The sequence below is a fragment of the Bremia lactucae genome, linkage group LG2 (assembly GCF_004359215.1).
Source record: "Bremia lactucae strain SF5 linkage group LG2, whole genome shotgun sequence".
Classification (NCBI taxonomy): Eukaryota; Oomycota; class Peronosporomycetes; order Peronosporales; family Peronosporaceae; genus Bremia; species Bremia lactucae.
Genome location: NC_090611.1, coordinates 4,138,330 through 4,156,376, shown reverse-complemented (window position 1 = coordinate 4,156,376; position 18,047 = coordinate 4,138,330). Strand labels below are relative to the sequence as shown.

The following is an 18,047-nucleotide window of genomic DNA, read 5'->3' as shown; positions in this document are numbered from 1 at the left end:
TCGGCTTAGCGGCGTACCTGCACAAGTACTCGCACAATTACGCCAAAATGACAGTACATTTTTCTTCTTTGTTTAAGAAAAGTGTTAAGTGGTCATGGAGCGCTGATTATCAGCGTCCCTTTGAGGGTATCAAACATAGCTTGATGTAATTGCCAATTCTGGCGTTTGCTGACGAAGACCGATTATTTCATGTCAGCGATTTTGCAATCGGCTGTGCGTTAATGCAATATGATACAGACGGCGTAGAGCGCGTCGTCTGCTATCAATCGCGTCAGCTTCAAGCACCTGAACGCAACTATCCAGTGCATGACAAGGACTCCTTGCCATGAAATATGCACTGGTAAGTTTAGGGTCTATCTCTTTTGAGTTAAACTGTTCATTGTATATACGGACCATGCGTCTTTACGCACGCCCATGAACAGTCCAAACCTCGCGCAAAGAATGGCGAGATGATTGTCTTCGCTCGCGGGTTTATCTTCTCAAAGGAGTATAAACCAGGACGACTTAACTTCGTCGCTGATGCCCTTTCGCGTAGGCCCAATTGTGATCCGGCTGCGCAAATGAAGAGCGAGCATAAGGCCACTGTTGCAATATCAACAGTGAGAATAAGGCCAATGTTGTGACAATCAATAGTGAGCATAAGGCTACTGTTGCAACAATAAATGTTCCGTCGTCAACGTTACTTGACGACGTCAAAAGATCTTATTAAGAAGACAAGGCTCTTTTAGGGCTGATGGATTACCCTAAAAATCCATTCCGACAATCGTTAAAAGGATTGTTGACAATTGTATCGATCCTCAACAGATCGATACACAACACGCAATTGTTAACTGTATTATACAGCCATTGCTGGCGACACACCTCGTGTCGTCCTCCCCACCCATAATGATTTGCGTTTACGCATCATGAATGAGTGCCAAAATGCACCTATAAGTTGTCATCGGGGACGTGAAAAGACTTATCTCACGATAAGTCGCAACTTCTACTGGCCACGCCAGTATGTGTTTGTCCGCAAGTACATAAGTGCTTGCGAAGTTTATGAACGGGTGAAGCCCAGTGCTTCATCCAATGCTCCGCTGCAACCTCTGCCTACTCCGGCAGAGTGTTAGCAGTCCGTTCTTATGGACTCCGTCTTCGGATTTCCGGACGACGATCACAAGAATAATGGTATTCGTGTTTTTGTTGATCGTTTCAGCAAAATGGTAAATGTTGCTGTAGTCCCGGAGTCGATCACAGCCAAAGGCTATGCTCGTGTCTTTGTTGACACGATATTTTGACACCATGAGTTACCCCGTGAAATCGAGACCCTAGATTCATGGCGGAATTTTGGCAAACTGTGTATAAAATGTACTTCTGATCATTAGACAATAGATGGTTAGACGGAGCGTGCAAAAAACGTATCCCAAACGAGATACTTCGCAAATACGTCTACTCTTTTACGAGTTGGAGCGAGTTCTTGCCGATGGTAGAATTTGCCATCAACAATTCAGTGCATGCTTCTACAAAGCATACACAGTTTTATTACGCGATCCACGTATACCCACCTTGTTTGAGAGAGACACTTATTTAAGGGAGGGAGGGACTTGCTCGAGCAAAAAAAGTTTTAGCTCTTGCTCATTACACACCGGCCCTAAGGTCAATGCAAAGGATACAATGTTGATTTTATCAAGCTTGAAGTGGACAAACTCAGTAGTATTAATAATGCTATTACTGACACTTGTAGCGATGCTGAAAGACTCAGCATCGAAAACAATATTAATGAGATCGACAATGCTCTCACTAATGAGGAAAATGACAATATCGCAGTGCGCACCGGTCGCACTGAAGACAAAACCGAGTCAGCGGGTGATTTCCTGTTGACTAGAGAACAGTGGTCCGTTTCGTACAGGATATCATCGCTGATGCGGTCGACATACAGAAACGGAATTCTGACGAAATGGAAGCGCAAGATTATTTCATTTATGTTAACGACCTAGTCCTACTGGCTACGGTAAACCTACCAAAACATGGTGTGACGAATGTGGACTTGGGTAGTAATCAATTGCTACCCAAGTATAGCGGCTCGTTCCGTGTAGCACCACCAAGGCGATGCATTCACGATCGGGCTGCCTCATAAGATGCGTACACATCCTACGTTTTGTGTTGGGCGTCTCCACCCTTATCATCAGTACGAGGCTTCTTCCGATGCCGAATCACCCCGGAACGGTCTATGGCGTCTGCCAAAGCCTGATGGTCCCGAGCTACAGAATGATAGTCTCGGAACAGATTGTGGTTCTCCTGAACCAGACGACCCATCTTTTGACGAGCTGTCAACAGCTCTTTTTAAGGACCGATGTGTCCTTTCGTTCGCCAGTGGATCAGTCGCAACTTGCGCACAATTTCTCAACTGGTCATGAGAAACAACATTATCAACCGTCATCGTTAACTCGCGGTGCGCAAACGTTTTGATTTCTGTTCAAAAATCAATAATGCGATAAAATTGAAATTAACAATTAAGACCAATAATGCAAAATTACAGGGAAAGACGTGATAATAATTTTACAATGGGGGCAATGATGTATTGGGGCGTCCCGTCACATAAGTATTATTTCCTATAAGAGGAATAATGAATATTATTTCCTATGAGAGGAAATAAATATAGAAGTACAGACTATTATTTTTATTAATTTTGACTCAAATTGTTCTAACATTACCAAATTTGGTAATATTGACGCAAGAAGACATTAGTTCTATTTATTGGTTGATGTAAGTTTAAATAAACCCCGCCAATCGTTATAAGACACGATTATGCGGTGCGCAAGCACGCATAGACTGCAACACTACGTCGTAACGCGCCCAGAAAGCCGCCCATACGACGACGGACGATGAGCTTTATAGCCTTGCCATGACGGACGGGATTTTTCAGACGTGAAGGCGCATACATAGCTTGGTATTAATATGATAAAGTCAGAGCACAGAAATGAATTAAGATTTTTTTACGGTTTTTCCGTCACTGCACGAAATGGCAGTGAGCAAGTCTGCCACGGATGGCCACGAAGTGATTGCATCGCACACTGGACAAAACTTAAAAATGATTGAATGCTGTCATCCCGATCATTTAATGCATGTGACGCAAGACATGTTAAATGTGTTTCAAACACGCTGTTTTCTGCAGAAATTCCTATTTCGTGAGATGCTCTTCTTCAACAAAATCGAACAAAGAGAGTTTTGCTGAACGCCACGAATCAAGGAGTCTTCTATCAACTGAAGATAACAAGTGTCCGTCTATTCTACGAAGTATCACATCATCGCCATGAAATTGACAATTCACTCAATGAGCATAGATAGAGCTTGCGAGCCCCACTAATCCGCGTACTTCATACTTTCTTCACTGTAGCCAATGGTAGGAAATTGGCGTACAAACGCAGTCACTTCGTTTTTCAGTGCACTTATCTTCTTCTTGGACTCAGCATCATCGGTCACAAAGTCCTTAAAGTCCTTCACTTTCTTTGCACCCTGGCCACGAGCACGCTCATTAAGCTCTGCTGTGAGCACCACACCATTGTCAATAAAGGCAGCCACGCGAAGAAAGTCTTCTTCGGTGCAACCACGAGTCGTCAGTGCAGGTGTACCTAGACGAATACCTCCAGGCACAAACGCGCTCTTGTCACCAGGAACTGTGTTTTTGTTAATTACCATGTTCGCACTCTCGAGCACAAATTCAACACGGGAGCCATCAATGCCGCGCGACCTTTTGACATCTACAAGCGCCAAATGGTTGTCAGTGCCGTTTGAAACCACGTTATAGCCCCGTTTCATCAGCTCCGATACCATGGCACGAGCGTTCGCAATGACCTGCGACTGATAAGCCTTGAATGCTGGACTTTGCGCTTGCAACAACGCCGTGCTTAGAGCAGCAATCGTATGGTTATGAGGTCCCCCCTGAAGTCCAGGAAATACAGCAAAGTCAATTTTTTGTTGAAGATCATACATGATGTCCTTGCCACTTTTTGGATCAATTTGACGTAGGCCCTTGCGGTAAAAGATCATGGCTCCACGCGGTCCCCGTAACGACTTGTGCGTCGTAGTGGTTACCACGTCTGCGTGCTCGAAAGGAGAGGGCACAACACCAGCAGCGACTAGACCACTAATATGGGCCATGTCAGCAAGCAGTATCGCGTCCTGATGGTCACAGATCTCACGCATTCGCGCGTACTCAATGTGGCGCGAGTAGGCACTAATGCCCGCTACAATGAGTTTTGGACGGAACAGCGCTGCTGTCTTTTCCAGCCCATCGTAATCAATGAGTCCCGTGCTTTCATCCAAGCGATATGGCATGCTTTCGAAGAAAATGGACGTTGCGGAGATTTTCTTACGCCCTAGTTGATAGCCGTGCGAAAGGTGGCCACCGTGTGGTAAATCCAAAGCCATTATGCGGTCGTGAGGCGCAAGAAGCGCTGTGTATACCTGGAAATTAGCTGGTGATCCTGAAAGAGACTGCACATTAACCCCCCACTTCTCTGGGTCAAGATTAAAAGCATCAAGGGCGCGTGCGCGGCAAAGATTCTCGGCTTGGTCGATAAACTCGTTGCCACCATAATAGCGCCGTCCAGGGTATCCCTCTGAGTATTTGTTAGACATTACGGAGCCCAGCGCGTCTAGCACGGCCACGGACGTACAGTTCTCAGACGCAATTAGACTGATGCAATTGCGCTGGCGCTGCTTCTCGCGTTCGATGATGTCAAAGAGCTGCGGATCCGACTCAGAAAGTGGCTTATTCATCGCAGCACTCCATCGCAGGCTCTCAGTGGAGGCATGGCGGCGGACCAGGAGCGCCGCCTGGCGGGCGGGGTAGTGCAAAAGGCTGAACATGTGGCTATAAAGAAGTTAGTGGCTGGATAAGATAATGTAAAATGTCAGAATTTGATTTTAAAATTTAAGAAAAATGTTGAACAGCTCAAAGGCTACACCGCTCGTACAATTTCCCACACTTCTATGTGGTCCGAAAAAAAATCTGGATGAAAGTTGCTCGCTGGAACTCGCGACCGAATGAGCTTATAGCGGTTTAATTCAATTAAAAAGAGTCGATCCGACCTATTGCTTCGCTTTTGGTGTGACATGAGGATTCGCGTCTTGGCGGTTGAATGGCGCAGTAATGTGTCGAAGGTTGCCACGAGTGGCGGGATGAGCTCCTCAACCCACACGACGTCCGATGCAAGCAATATGTCGATATCTCCCAGATCAGTTGGGGGCTTAAACCAATCCAGTACTTCAACAGATACCTCACTCTCGATAGGCCTTCCAATTCTAGCTGCAAGCTTTACAGTCTCCGCCACATTTTTGGCAAGGTTGTCAACGACGTACGGGAGATCCGATAATATTACTTGATTTGCTCCGAGGATTGCAGCAGCGATGCCAACTAGCCCTGTTCCTGATCCTAACTCTACAACGCGACTTCCGGCAATGCCACTGTGACGGTTGTGCTCTAGATACTTTGCCAGCACAACCGATCCGTCCCATGTTGTCAGTCCCGTGCCTTTGCCGGAATTAGCAACTTCACTGATAAATACTACCCTTCCATCAATTTCAATTTTATTGTCTCCAGCTATATCCGTAAAGTTTTTTGATGGAAGAGCTAAACATGTATGGCCTGGAAACACTGCATCGGCATTGGCAAGCGTTATGCTAAGTCTTGATCGCCGCTCTCCTAGCTGTGAGATCTCCTTAAGTGTTACAAACCGCTGTTTTTCTTGATTATATATCTCAATTGTCATGTTCAGCTTCATCATTTGCCTATTATCTACCCTAAAATCCAAAAGATGTGCCACCAGTTGTCGGTCAAGCACCTCATGCAACTCAGCCAGCGACGCTGGGTGGTTTGAAAGCCGTAGGGTCATTGGACCTTGCAGCGTGTCCGGTAGATTGTGTTGCTGCTGGAATTCCACACGCAATATCAATGGTTGGGGCATAGACGCCATAGCTAGAAATACCAATTGAAGCAACGAAATCAGCAGCGCTGTCATCGACACTAGTGCAGCCGTTATTTAAGGTGGAACACAATAAGTACGAATTGCGCATTTACTGAATGTCCAATTAAATTCTACTAAACTACTTCAACGTCTCGCTGTGGCAATGATTCCTCGGGACAGCATCAGCATTCGTTCTCGCTCGCACTATGTCCAAGCGTACTCGGAGATTACTGCTGCCGAGAGGTTTTGCACAGATTAATAGAGGTAGAGGACAGCACTTAATCCTATTAGAACTTTTGCATCTTTGACAGATCAACGACAGCTGTCACGAGGGACATTATTTTTTTATTTAAATAGGTATAGGCTTTATTATAAAGAACGCATTTAAAATGTTGCTGTTCCGACCAGTGGCTGGCTACCACATCAGGCTAAGAAATATCTGGTTCTGCCACAGTGGAAGAAGCGCTTCCCCGCCCTCAATGACAAGTTTAACTTATACCAGCACGAGAGTTTGCAATAAGCATTCAAGGCCATCGAATTTTTAAATATCAAATCCATTCGACGCATTTATAATGTCGACTCACGGCGCCTCGCTTTTAAAATCAAGACGCCTGAGCGGAACTACTTATCTGCTCCGAGAGCAAGGAGATATGAAGCGCTGGGCGCGTCGCCTCAAGGATCAGCAGGAGTTGTGACCACTAAGCTGGAGAGTGCCCAATATATCCGCGCGTCGGCCTAGGCACTCACCAGCTTCCCTATAAAGCAACTTGATTATCTTCGCTTAAAACAAACTGAGTCTATTTTCCACAATGACAGGAAACGGCATAGCCCTGCCAAACGACAAGCTCGAGTCATGTGTCCATTAGAAAACTTTCTTAATCCGATAAGAACCACCTGAACGTCTGTCTGTCATTTGCCTATAAGCCCGCGAATTTAGCCCAGCCTGGAGCACTCTCACACAATGCTCGAATAAGGGCGTGTCGTTTCTCGGAATCTTGCAGAAGACGTGCGAGGTCTGGTACCAAACGTCCCACAAAATCGGGATCGAACGAGTCAATTAAATATTGGTAGAACTCGTGCGCAGAAATCTGCTCGTTGCCATATTTGCGGGTGTGTGACGTAAAAGACTTCATTTTCTTTGCATCGCCATTGAACGCGGCCAGAACTGACTCTAAAATGGACTTATGAAGCAGCTGCGCCTCTTCTCCGACCACAGGCTCAATATCCTTCATTGCTTGAGGAATCGCGACCTTATTCCGTCTACGGCCTGCCGAGGACGATCCTGCTCTTTCGCGCCCCGCTGGCGAAGACGAAACGAGCAAATTGCGCTGTTGCTTTTTCGACTCTTTTTCTTTTTTCACTAGCTCTTTGAAGCGCGCAAATGCCTCTAGCAACCCATTCCGCTTATCCTCGTCCGGTAATAGCTTTGCCGAATTTGGAATAATGCGGCAGGAGCATTTTGATCCAAAGAGTTGTCGCACCTGTTCACAGAACTCATCTGCTGTAATTGCATTCGTGCCAAACTTCCGCGAAGTGTCTTTAAATTGCTCGATGACTGTCTCTTCGTTTCCTGGCGAATGTTTCCCAGTCCAAATAGTAATTATGGACATGATCTCGGCATAAATCGCCTTGGTCTCAAGTGAGTTTTGCTGCCGCTCCTCTTCAAGACGTTGCCGTTTTTCAGCATCCCGCTTCAATTGCTCAGCTTTTTCTACCTCAGCAACCGCTCGGGCCGCTGCCATCTCTTCGTAAATAGCTTGATACTCCTTTGTTTGATTCTGTCGGTAAGCCTTTTTAAATTCTGTCACAAATTCGTACAAGATCGAAAAAAATTCCATAGGCCCAACTTTACGAGGATCTTCGCCAAAAGAGCTGACTAATTCTTGGTAAGATGTTTCCAAACCATTAAAATCGCGCCCCAATTCTGCTAGCACTTCCTCTGCGTCTTTTGCGAATGGACTCATTACTTCATAAAATTTGTCACCCTCAATGTGATCATTTTGAGACGCACGCACTTGACCTTTCAGCATGGCCAACTCAGCATTGTACGAAGACAGATCAGCACGCAATTGATCAAGTGACAATCTTTTCGCCTCGATAATATGAGGGACCTCTCCGGCAAATGTGATGACGTCCGGGGCCTTCTCTTCGAGCTGACGCAGCAAAAAATGCATCAATGTTACCCGGGGATCGACCGACTTCAGAGCGTGCAATTTCATCAAAGTATCGAGTTTGAATCCGTAAGCACCACCACGCGGCGTATTACCATTCAAATAGTTACCGATGGCCAAAATATTCTCTAGTACCCGGCGAAATTTGTCGCTCTCAGTCACTTGATCCGTGGCTGCGACGAGCATATCCATTTGTGCCTGGGTCTCTAGAATTCGGCTTTCGAATTGCACCTTGTACCGAAAGCATTTAATGCGTTGCGTATACCGCGGAATCGTCAGCAAATCTAGAAAAAACCTTTCCACATTTCCTAACAACTTCACATCTCCGTCGTAATTCTTTAACATGTCAATTTCTTCCAGCGTCGGAGAAATCGAGATAAGGACATTTAACACTTCCGATCCCAGTTTCTGGCTATCCAACGAATAAATTGCTTTCTTGATATCTTCGGACGACATTTTGAATCGAGCAATAGCAATTGAAACGTTTTGCTGTCTCTTTGGGTCAAACAAAAGAACTTCCTTGGGCTGCGTAAGAACTTTTTCAGTTTTCTTCTCATCGAGCTTCTTTAAAGTATCTGCAGGATTTTTGCGAAACATCCACTCCATCTCATCCACGTCCAACTCGGCATGTGAGTCGTCTAATTTCATCCAGACAGTGCTGCTGACAACATTAATAGGAACGCGCGTCCAAAACAACGGACGCAACTCAACATTCGGCTTGACTGTTTCCTTTTTTGGAAGTTGAGACTCCTCCTGATTGTTTGATACTGGTTTCTGGTTTAACTTCGATGTCAGGCTTGTTTGCAAAGCTGATACACCAGTCAGTACAGCTTTTTTCGGAGGCAACATCCCCGCAAGAAGCCCAACCTTAGTCCCACTTGAAGTCTGATTTGGAGATGGGACATCAGGCGTATCTAACAAGTCTGCATTCAAGCCTACGGCATTCATTTTCATTTTGACTTGCTCAAGCGGCATGCCCATTTTCACCAACTTAAAAAACTTTTCGTATGCTGGATCTTCCTTCACACTCAACATCTTGTTGGACGTCAAAGTAGGTGAAGTAGCACTACATTGTCCCAGCAGTAGCGCATCCGGTGTATCAAGAAGGTCCGAATCCAGGCCACTCGCACTCATCTTAAGCTTTACTTGCTCAGCCGGCATTCCCATCTTTAAAAGTTTGAAAAATTTAGCGTACTGTTCGTCGTCTTTTACCAACGTGCCAGCCTTTGTATCCGTCAAAGCTTTGGCGTTTCCTACACTTGGAGTATTTCCTCCAATAACTGCGTCTGGATCATCAAGAATTGATGGATCAGCTCCTGAAGCTTGCATTTTTATCTTCACTTGTTCCGCAGGAAGGCCCATTGCAAGTAGGTTAAAAAATTTGAAGTACTCTGGATGCACTTTCGCAGCTACACCCATTCCGGTGTTTGTCGGTGCCATTTTCGGAGAAAACACAGGTTTAACTGGATCCGACGCCCTGCGATTCGCTGTCTGCGTTTCGGCTGCTGCAATTGCCGCCGCAGTTGCAGCTGCTGTCGCTTCTGATACGGCACGAGCATGTTCGTCCTCCCTTTCAACCCTACGGCGTTCGGCGTCTGAGATTTTGCGCTTACACTTTTCCACACGATTCCGCAGCTTCTCATTCTCGATCTGCAATTGTTCCACGAGCACTTCAAACTCCTTTGCTTTCAATGCAATGTCGTCAGCTACTTTCGTAGCCTCGCCATTACTTTCCTTTTTCGGCGACACTACACTCCCAGGGTTCGGCTCCACAGGTGCGCCGTCGTCTGATCCGTCCGTATGCTCTGTCGGAGAATCGCTATTCTCATCAATGACCATGAGGTTTGATCCCAATGAGTCTCGGGATCCTCGATTGCCTCGATCTACTTCGACCGTTTTTACGTCGGCACTCACTGGGGACTTGACCTGCGGTCGCACTGACGTACCACACTCAATGCAGAATTTAACGCGTGGTGGTAATTCGTAGCCACACTCAATACAAAACTTGGTCGAGCTCGTCAACTGTCAATCACAACACACCCGTTGTAAAAATACACAATACGTACTTCAACTTAAGAAAAGAAGGCACTTACATTCGTGACTTGCGGCGCGCTGCTCGGCCCAAACGATGCGGAAGTTGACAAACTGCGGCGCTTGCTCACACTTTGTCGCGAACCAGTGATGTCGAGCGTCGCGTCTTCGTCCAGGCAGCCCATGCAGTACCATTGCGGCCGCGTGCGCTCAGGCTTTTTGCGGTCGATCGCCTTTTGTCCGCACTCTTTGCAAATTGCAATATGGCAGCTCCGACAGTGGTGGCGGCGCCGCAGGATGTTAAACGACTTTGTGCATACGCCACACTGGGCTTCGCGAGCGAAAGCGTCATCCGAGACCATGCTAATCCTGCTGCCTATCGAAGCACGCGAGTGGGACGAGGCGTGCATTGGGCGACGATAGGGGCCAGTCCGTTGGCAAATGGGTTTAGGCGCTCTCGATGTCTACTCAGTGGGGCTTCTTATTGACTGTACAAAGACGTTCGCCCTCAAAGTATTCATTCTCATAGGTTCAAATACAGTAGAAGTATGTCGCACGATTCACAATCTCCTCCTTGTCCAACGGATAAGCGAGTAATCCATGATGATGGCATTGCTAATACCGGTGGGAGTGTACCGGATTCGTTCGATGAGAAGGTTGTATGATGCTTACAAGACCAAGAATAGACTTCACGCTAACGGCAAGTATGTTGGGTGCAATATTACTACGAGGTAGTACCCCGACGAGAAACATTTACGTGCACGGCATGTCGGATGCGATTGTTGAAACAGAGCAAGGCCGAATGATTGTTTTAATAGTCTACACTTACAGCACGATTGGTAAAGTTGCTGTTGTAATGTACTTTGTTGCTCTTTCTCTCACTTGTTGCCGCTATTTGCTTACGTTTTGATATGGTCCACCCTGATGATGAGCTTCCATTGTGGCTTCAATATTGGATTATTCAATTGAGCTCTGATTGGACTCATTGGCAGGTTTACCATAATTAAAAAACCTGTTTATGTCGCTCAGCGATTTAAACAGGAGTAAATCAAAGGAGCGAAATCAAAGGCTTCGGTTGTAATGCTACTTACGTTTCTAGAGAAGCTGCCACTGGGCCAGGGCGGCAAGGTGTTCGTCGGCACGTCCATATGCCTGGCCATCTGCGCTTATCCCGTTATCCGAAAGCGTGCGTTAGCTGTCACATCGTTCCTGTAAGTCGTTACTGTGACTGATACTGTTCTCCCCATAGAGCAAAAAGCTGGCCACGACCTTTTCTCATCGGAGCGGCCTCAGGAAATCATTGACCAAGAAATGAAGGCTCGCCGCGAGAAGCTAAATATCAAGTAGTTTGTTCTTAATACTTATATCAGATCTTGGTTGATGCCTCTCTTCCGGGCGGCCCGCTCACAATCGCTAGTCAAGTTTACGAGCGTACGATAACGTCGATTCTGGCTTATATATCGCGATGCCTTAATACAACGATTGGTTACCCGTTTGCTTCTCAGCCATCAGCAAAAGCTTATTATTATGTTGTCTTGATGTGACTTTGCAAAAGGCTGTATATATCTACTGACCGGTTAGCAGCTTCTATTCCTTTAGTCCCTTACCGGCAGGTGCATGTTAGTATTGTAAAGCTTAACGGTCTCCTGAAGTTGTGATGCGGTTATTGCCAAAAATACAAGATGGTAAAATAAGTGCCCGAAATTACTTGTCTATTTCATAATGCAATATGTACATTTAGTAAGACGAACATTGTGTCAAGCGGGAGACACTTCGAAAGTCGTCTGCATCTCTTAACGGGCCCAGTGAATTTACTGCCGACGCAGCAAGCAATGGCAAGATGCACACGATATGGCTGAATATGAAAATGCTCGATTTTTTGAGCAAGATGAGTCAAGCTTGTTAACATTTGAATAGAGCACCAGTCATTCGAGCGGCCACACAAATCCCCACGCTATGATTAATGAGACGATAGAAGCGGTCAAGCTGAAAGTAGTGATAATGTGATAGTTCTTCGCGCAGAATGGTAGCTTATCCCTGCATAACCTTCTTTTGAATATCCTATGAAATATACCTCATGCAATACGTACACTACGTTCTCATCACCATCTCTCACTCGCGACACGCTTAAATTCAATTTTGGATTTAATAGTATAATTCTTATTGATACGTCGAGCTTTTCTAATATGACATCGTTCACGCATGCCTTCTACGCTTTTAGGTGAATTCTAAGATGTCTTACAACTCGTGTCAAATGCACTGCTCGTGACAAATTTACATGAATTTGGGTGAATCGTAAATATATTGAATTTTTGCCTACTGAATTCATGCTAAACCTCACCATCAAAAATGAAAATTACTACCAACTACTCGAAGCAATCCAGTACTTAATCCACTTCTTCCATCGTACTCTCCTCCTCGTCCTCGCCCTCAAGAGGAGGTAAGTCTTCCATGGTTTCGTCCGCAATTTCATCATCGTCATCAATACTGAGTCCGAGCTTGATGAGACGGTGGATACGGTTGGCAAAGGTAGTCGGATCATCAAGGCTGAAGCCAGATGTAAGAAGAGAGGTGTCGTACAACAACCAAATCAGGTCTTTGACCGTCTTGTCGCTCTTGTCGGCATCAGCCTTCTCTCGAAGAGATTTAATAATAGGGTGAAGTGGGTTGATTTCCATCGTCTTCTTTGAGCTCATGTAAGAAGAAGTGCTGCTGTCACGCAACGCTTGCGCCTTCATGATACGTTCCATGTTGGCAGACCAGCCGTATTCGCCAGTCACAAGCACGCAAGGAGATTCCACGATGCGGTTTGAGATCTCTACCTTCTCGACCTTGTCATCTAACACCTCTTTCATGAGCTTACAAAGGCCTTCCGTCGCAGCTTTCGCTTCCTCGTAAGCCTTCTTCTCGTCTTCCGACTCCTCCATTTTCAAACCCTCCTTGGTGGCACAGATGAGCTTCTTTCCCTCGTACTCCTTGAGCTGCTGTACGGCATACTCGTCGATGGCTTCAACCATGAAAAGCACCTCGTAACCCTTCTTTTTAAGCTTCTCGATGAATGGCGAGTTCTCGACTGCTTTCTTGCTCTCACCCGTCACGTAGTAGATTCCAGGCTGGTTTTCAGGCATGCGCGAGATGTAGTCATCAAGCGAAGTGACCTCTTCACCAGACTTGGTCGAGTGATAGCGAAGCAACTTGGCAATTTTCGTACGGTTCGTGGAATCCTCGTGGATGCCAAGCTTCAGGTTCTTGCTGAACGACTCATAGAATTTGTTGTACTTTTCATTGTCTTCGGCAAGCTCAGCAAACATATCAAGACACTTCTTCACCAAATTCTTCTTAATCACACGAAGAATCTTGTTCTGCTGCAGAGTTTCACGCGAAATGTTGAGCGGCAAGTCCTCCGAGTCGACAACGCCCTTGACGAATGAGAGGTACTCAGGCATGAGGTCTTCACAGTTGTCCATAATGAATACTCGACGCACGTATAATTTGATGTTGTTCAATTTCTTCTTGGCACCGCCCTCAAACATGTCGAAAGGTGCACGCTTGGGGGTAAAGAGGCAGGCCTTAAATTCGAGCTGGCCCTCAACCGAAAAGTGCTTCACAGCAGCGTGTTCTTCCCAGTCGTTGGTTAGCGACTTGTAAAAGGAAGCATACTCTTCGTGGGTTACATCCTCCGGCTTGCGCATCCAGATGGGCTTCTGACTGTTAAGGTGGTCCCACTCGTGCGTCACTTCTTTCACCTTCTTCGTCTTCTTCTTCTTTTCGCCCTCCTCCTCTTCAACCTCCTCAACCTTAGGTTTGTCATCGTCGCCCTCCTTTTCATCTTCGTCTTCCTCGTCGTCAGTCACTTCCTTCTCTTCCGTCTTTTCGACGTATAGCTTAATCGGGAAGCCAATGAACTCCGAGTGCTTCTTTACTAGATCTTTAAGCTTGCGCTCCTCGAGGTATTCAAGCATGTCTTCCTTAAGCTTAAGGACAATTCGCGTGCCGCGCAAAATCGGCTCTGACGTGTCTGGAGTCACTGTGAAGGAGCCTCCAGCGGCAGACTCCCACACATATTGCTCATCGTCGTTGTGCTTCGAGTGGACCACAACCTGATCGGCAACGAGGTAGGCCGAGTAGAAACCCACACCAAACTGGCCAATCATACTGATGTCAGCACCGGCAGCAAGCGCCTCCATGAAGGCCTTTGTGCCCGACTTGGCGATCGTACCCAAGTTGTTGATCAGGTCAGCCTTGGTCATACCAATACCAGAATCCTGAATCGTTAGCGTGCCATTAGCCTTGTCTGGAATTACCTTGATTTCAAGGTTCTTGTCCGTGTCCAACACATCGGCGTCGGTCAGTGACGAGTACCGAATCTTGTCAAGAGCGTCTGACGCATTTGAAATGAGCTCACGCAAGAAAATGTCCTTGTTGGAGTAGAATGTGTTGATAATAAGACTCAACAACTGGTTGATATCAGCCGAGAAGGCAAACGTTTCGGCTTCCGGGGCGCTCATGATTGTGTTCTTAAGATTATATTCAAACTTGGAAAATTGGAAAGTGGCATCATTGGAAGAGCTCGAAAAGGAAAGCGGCAACAAACCAAGCGCTCATGCTAATCAAACGATCTTTCTCATTTTGGGTTAAAATCGAAACTTCTTCTCAGGCGGGGTGATAGTCCGATTGGCATATGCTCTTTAGTAAATAGGGAGGGATGACCCGTTAATGTTTTCGAATCTTCTAGACTGTGACGTCCAGTCTACTGGTACATTCGAGAAGGCAGATGTATCGACACGAAAGCGTATATCGTCTGATATGGCTTTTGTTGTTGTTTTCATAAAGCTAAGACCTCCAGTAACTGATTCGAACATATCAATAGAGAGATTGATAAATTAATGAATGGCGCACAAGCAATTGTAATATTACAGTTTTAACGATATAAATTCACAATTAGTGTAACCACTCGATCGTTTTACAGGGTCCGCTCGGATGCATAACATTTGCCTTGTGGATAAGAGACCGTGTGGCTTGCCTCAACATCACGCTCGGTAGCAACTGGTGACGTTGTGAGTGGCGATAGTGAACGCCCCACCAAACTGCCATTTTCATCAGTTTGAACGGCAAAGGCTTTCAAAGGGCTGGCTTCGGCATTATTTCTGGCTTGTCGAGACATCTGTTGCGCGCTCAAATACGCGACGTACTCACGGACGTATTGCTCCATATGCACTTTCACGTGCTCTTGCTGTTGGCGAAGAATCAGTCGAGGGTGAATTGGCTCATTGTTGGCATCTAGTTGAAGAAGAATCATTGAACTTGCGCTTTCAGACGACCCCATAACAGCTCCTGACTGTTGCCCACGATTCGTCAAAGAGGATTTGCCATCCGACATGCTCACTTCACTTCTGCCTTGATTACCTTCCATGACGTTGTGAATAGTGCCGTCGAACTGAGAATCGCTGCCTTTGTCAAACATATCGCTTTCCGTAGACTCTTGGATTTCTGTATCGTCAACGTGCACGCTGCTACAAATGGATTCAGCATCAGTGGCGACTGTGCTCTGAGAGCTTAGCTGAAGAGGCTTGTTGACGCTGTCAACGCTCTGAGAATAACTTTTAGAAGAAGCATCTAAAACACCTCGAGTGCTCCGCTCTATCCATCGAAACACGGGCTTTCGAGAGCTGGACAGCTGCAGTTTTTCGATCAGTCCCACGCTAACAAGCACATTCGCTACATCGTATAGTCGGCGAATCTTGGCTGCAGTAGTAGCCGTCACATAAGCAACTGTGTTCAATAAGAGAACTCAGCTGCCGATAAACGTACTTTTTAACATTCGATCGTCTTCATTTTCGCTTTCTTCCATCTGTAGGAGCTGTTTGGCTGCTTCATCCAGCGGGATTATGCAATTCTCCTGTCGATACAAAATTAATTTAACTTGTACATTTCACGCTTGACCGAATAGGCAACCTTTTCGAGGAACAGCTGAACAAACATTCGGCTTAGCTTCGATAATGACTTGCCCCTTCGACGATCCCCTAATGGCACGGGGCTAATTAGCGTGACTAAAAGTTGCATCCACACAGTAGTGGAACTTACTTCTAATGGGCTGGGTGTCGATACCATCGGAACCCGACGACGACGTCTTGGGAACTTTTGCATAAAGTTGCTATGAAATACGATTGGTTTTCAGAACTTGTAAGCACTTATGACATCAGTGATGCTTACCTTCATTGCACTTATTGAAGCCGGAAGGAAGGAAAGTCCATGCCAGTTGTAGAGATTCTTACTTTTACGGCTTACGAGATGAATACTATCGAGAATATTAACAATGTCGTATATCCTTCTCCGTTCCACTCTCAATTCCGTAGCTGCTTGGTCTAGACAGATTTCTAGAGTTTTATCATCTTGGTACAACTTCAAAAAACTATATCACAAATAAAAATTCAACAACGTCCATCCGAAAACCAAGCGGGGTTACATACTTCTCACAAAGCAAGCCGAGCGACTTGTCCTTCCGGTTGTACTCCCGAAAGGGAATTAATATGTCATTGTTATTTATTCGCCAATTTTGGTTCCCAGCTTCTTTGTCGCTAAGCTCTTCTGTATTGGTTGCCCGACTGACTGGAGGCTTTCCCCTCGCCGCCGGATTCGAGTCAATCATCGCTGTTTTAATCTGTCTCTTTGTGGACGTCCCAACCTTCTTTGAAATTTTTCGCACGTATCGGCGCTTAGCTATTGAGGGTTTAAAAGTTAGACTGGTCTCGGATATTTCGCCCTTGCTACCCGTGAGCAGATGCAGCATAGCTGCTGCAGCCTCAGTGCGGTTGGGACTCGGATGGATGCGTGAAGCTTCGGTCACGATGGGAGTAAGCGGTAATAACTCCTTTGCTTTTGGGCGGATCGGGCTCATTGCCTCTTCTTTTATCATGAAAAAAAGAGCAACAACTCTTGAGATGTTTTGATGATTGCTGCTTGAGTTCGACGCCGCGCCAAAATGCTAACTTCGATTTGAACTTGAAATCGCTCCCGCCAAAAATTGAATGTTTCTGAAGGAACTGTACCATTAATTAGGCACAGTGCTCACAAATTGTGTTAGTGTAAATGGGTGTATCGTTACATGAAATTAATTCCTTAAAGGTTGTTAATTAATATATTATCTAAAAGGTACATAATATTTGGAGAATATTACTTTACACGGTAATATTCTAAAAGCTTATCCATTGGTGGATATAGACCATTATATCTACTTTCTCCGCGATCCAGTCAGCGCTGGACGCGCGCAAAGAGAAAGACAGATAAGCCTATAACACATGTTTTGTATTAATTTATAATTAAGTTAGTATTTAGTAGATAGACAAGAAGAACTTAGTTATATTAATACAGTTTATAATAAACCCTCTTAAAAGAGAAGACTTCCTCTGCACGTACTAGTGTACGTGAAGTGACGTAAGGCACCACTCGCAACTGAAGCAGTGCGAAGTGGACTTGTACTGAAGCAGTACAAGTTGTAGTGCCCCGTTACACCTAATAGCACTTTGTAGTCCGTCCAAGGATCACATTTCCTACATCTAACATGGACATGTCAGATGATAGTGGGAATACGCATCACGTTTCGCGTGATAGCTACTCCTTTTCAAGTGAAATAGAAAGGAGTGCGGTCGAAAGAATGAGTTCGACCGTAGGGAGCGATGCCATATTGGCCATGCTGTCCGGTTTTGACAGAGATGCCTTCCATTCAGCCATCGCCAAGTTCATACAACATGAACTTGTCGAGGTGAAGGAGAAGGTAGCCTTGCTGAATCAGCAAGGCTCTCAACAGGCAGAACTGTTGAGGTTACAACAGGTACAGACTCCTGTACCTGGATGACGCATACGCGTCGTCCCGAAACTCTAAAGATTGATATCTCTA

The 18,047-nt window shown here is 45.8% G+C and overlaps 6 protein-coding genes across 6 annotated transcripts; 1 reads left to right on the top strand and 5 right to left on the bottom strand.

Annotated features, from left to right (window-relative positions):
• Positions 1-3,342: 3,342 nt before the first annotated feature.
• On the bottom strand, positions 3,343-4,851 carry CCR75_000798 (uncharacterized protein; the record flags this gene model as incomplete). Its single annotated transcript, XM_067958904.1, has 1 exon — positions 3,343-4,851. One exon carries the CDS (start codon positions 4,849-4,851, stop codon positions 3,343-3,345), a length of 1,509 nt encoding a protein of 502 aa, XP_067822031.1.
• A 92-nt stretch (positions 4,852-4,943) lies between these two features.
• Positions 4,944-6,002, bottom strand: CCR75_000799 (uncharacterized protein; the record flags this gene model as incomplete). Its single annotated transcript, XM_067958905.1, has 1 exon — positions 4,944-6,002. The coding sequence occupies one exon, from the start codon at positions 6,000-6,002 to the stop codon at positions 4,944-4,946; it is 1,059 nt and encodes a 352-aa protein (XP_067822030.1).
• Positions 6,003-6,279: 277 nt separating this feature from the next.
• Positions 6,280-10,565, bottom strand: CCR75_000800 (uncharacterized protein). Its single transcript, XM_067958906.1, has 2 exons — positions 10,213-10,565; positions 6,280-10,141 (listed from the first exon to the last, which is right to left on the bottom strand). Exons 1-2 carry the CDS (start codon positions 10,558-10,560, stop codon positions 6,866-6,868), a joined length of 3,624 nt encoding a protein of 1,207 aa, XP_067822026.1. The 5' UTR covers positions 10,561-10,565; the 3' UTR covers positions 6,280-6,865.
• A 187-nt stretch (positions 10,566-10,752) lies between these two features.
• CCR75_000801 (uncharacterized protein) lies at positions 10,753-11,672 on the top strand. Its single transcript, XM_067958907.1, has 2 exons — positions 10,753-11,336; positions 11,400-11,672. The coding sequence occupies exons 1-2, from the start codon at positions 11,231-11,233 to the stop codon at positions 11,495-11,497; spliced, it is 204 nt and encodes a 67-aa protein (XP_067821483.1). The 5' UTR covers positions 10,753-11,230; the 3' UTR covers positions 11,498-11,672.
• An 865-nt stretch (positions 11,673-12,537) lies between these two features.
• Positions 12,538-14,658, bottom strand: CCR75_000802 (uncharacterized protein; the record flags this gene model as incomplete). The annotated part of the gene is made up of 1 exon (XM_067958908.1): positions 12,538-14,658. The coding sequence occupies one exon, from the start codon at positions 14,656-14,658 to the stop codon at positions 12,538-12,540; it is 2,121 nt and encodes a 706-aa protein (XP_067822025.1).
• Positions 14,659-15,113: 455 nt separating this feature from the next.
• Positions 15,114-17,066, bottom strand: CCR75_000803 (uncharacterized protein; the record flags this gene model as incomplete). Its single annotated transcript, XM_067958909.1, has 5 exons — positions 15,114-15,922; positions 15,962-16,049; positions 16,094-16,288; positions 16,364-16,562; positions 16,621-17,066. 5 exons carry the CDS (start codon positions 17,064-17,066, stop codon positions 15,114-15,116), a joined length of 1,737 nt encoding a protein of 578 aa, XP_067821482.1.
• Positions 17,067-18,047: the final 981 nt, after the last annotated feature.

Excerpts from the sequence above, each read along its gene's own strand:
- CCR75_000800 (XM_067958906.1), bottom strand. The coding sequence starts at position 10,560 with ATGCACGCCTCGTCCCACTCGCGTGCTTCGATAGGCAGCAGGATTAGC. Across the intron at positions 10,142-10,212 it reads GCGCGCCGCAAGTCACGAAT|TTGACGAGCTCGACCAAGTT; the intron begins GTAAGTGCCTTC and ends TGTGATTGACAG.
- CCR75_000801 (XM_067958907.1), top strand. The coding sequence starts at position 11,231 with ATGCTACTTACGTTTCTAGAGAAGCTGCCACTGGGCCAGGGCGGCAAG. Across the intron at positions 11,337-11,399 it reads TTATCCCGTTATCCGAAAGC|AGCAAAAAGCTGGCCACGAC; the intron begins GTGCGTTAGCTG and ends TTCTCCCCATAG.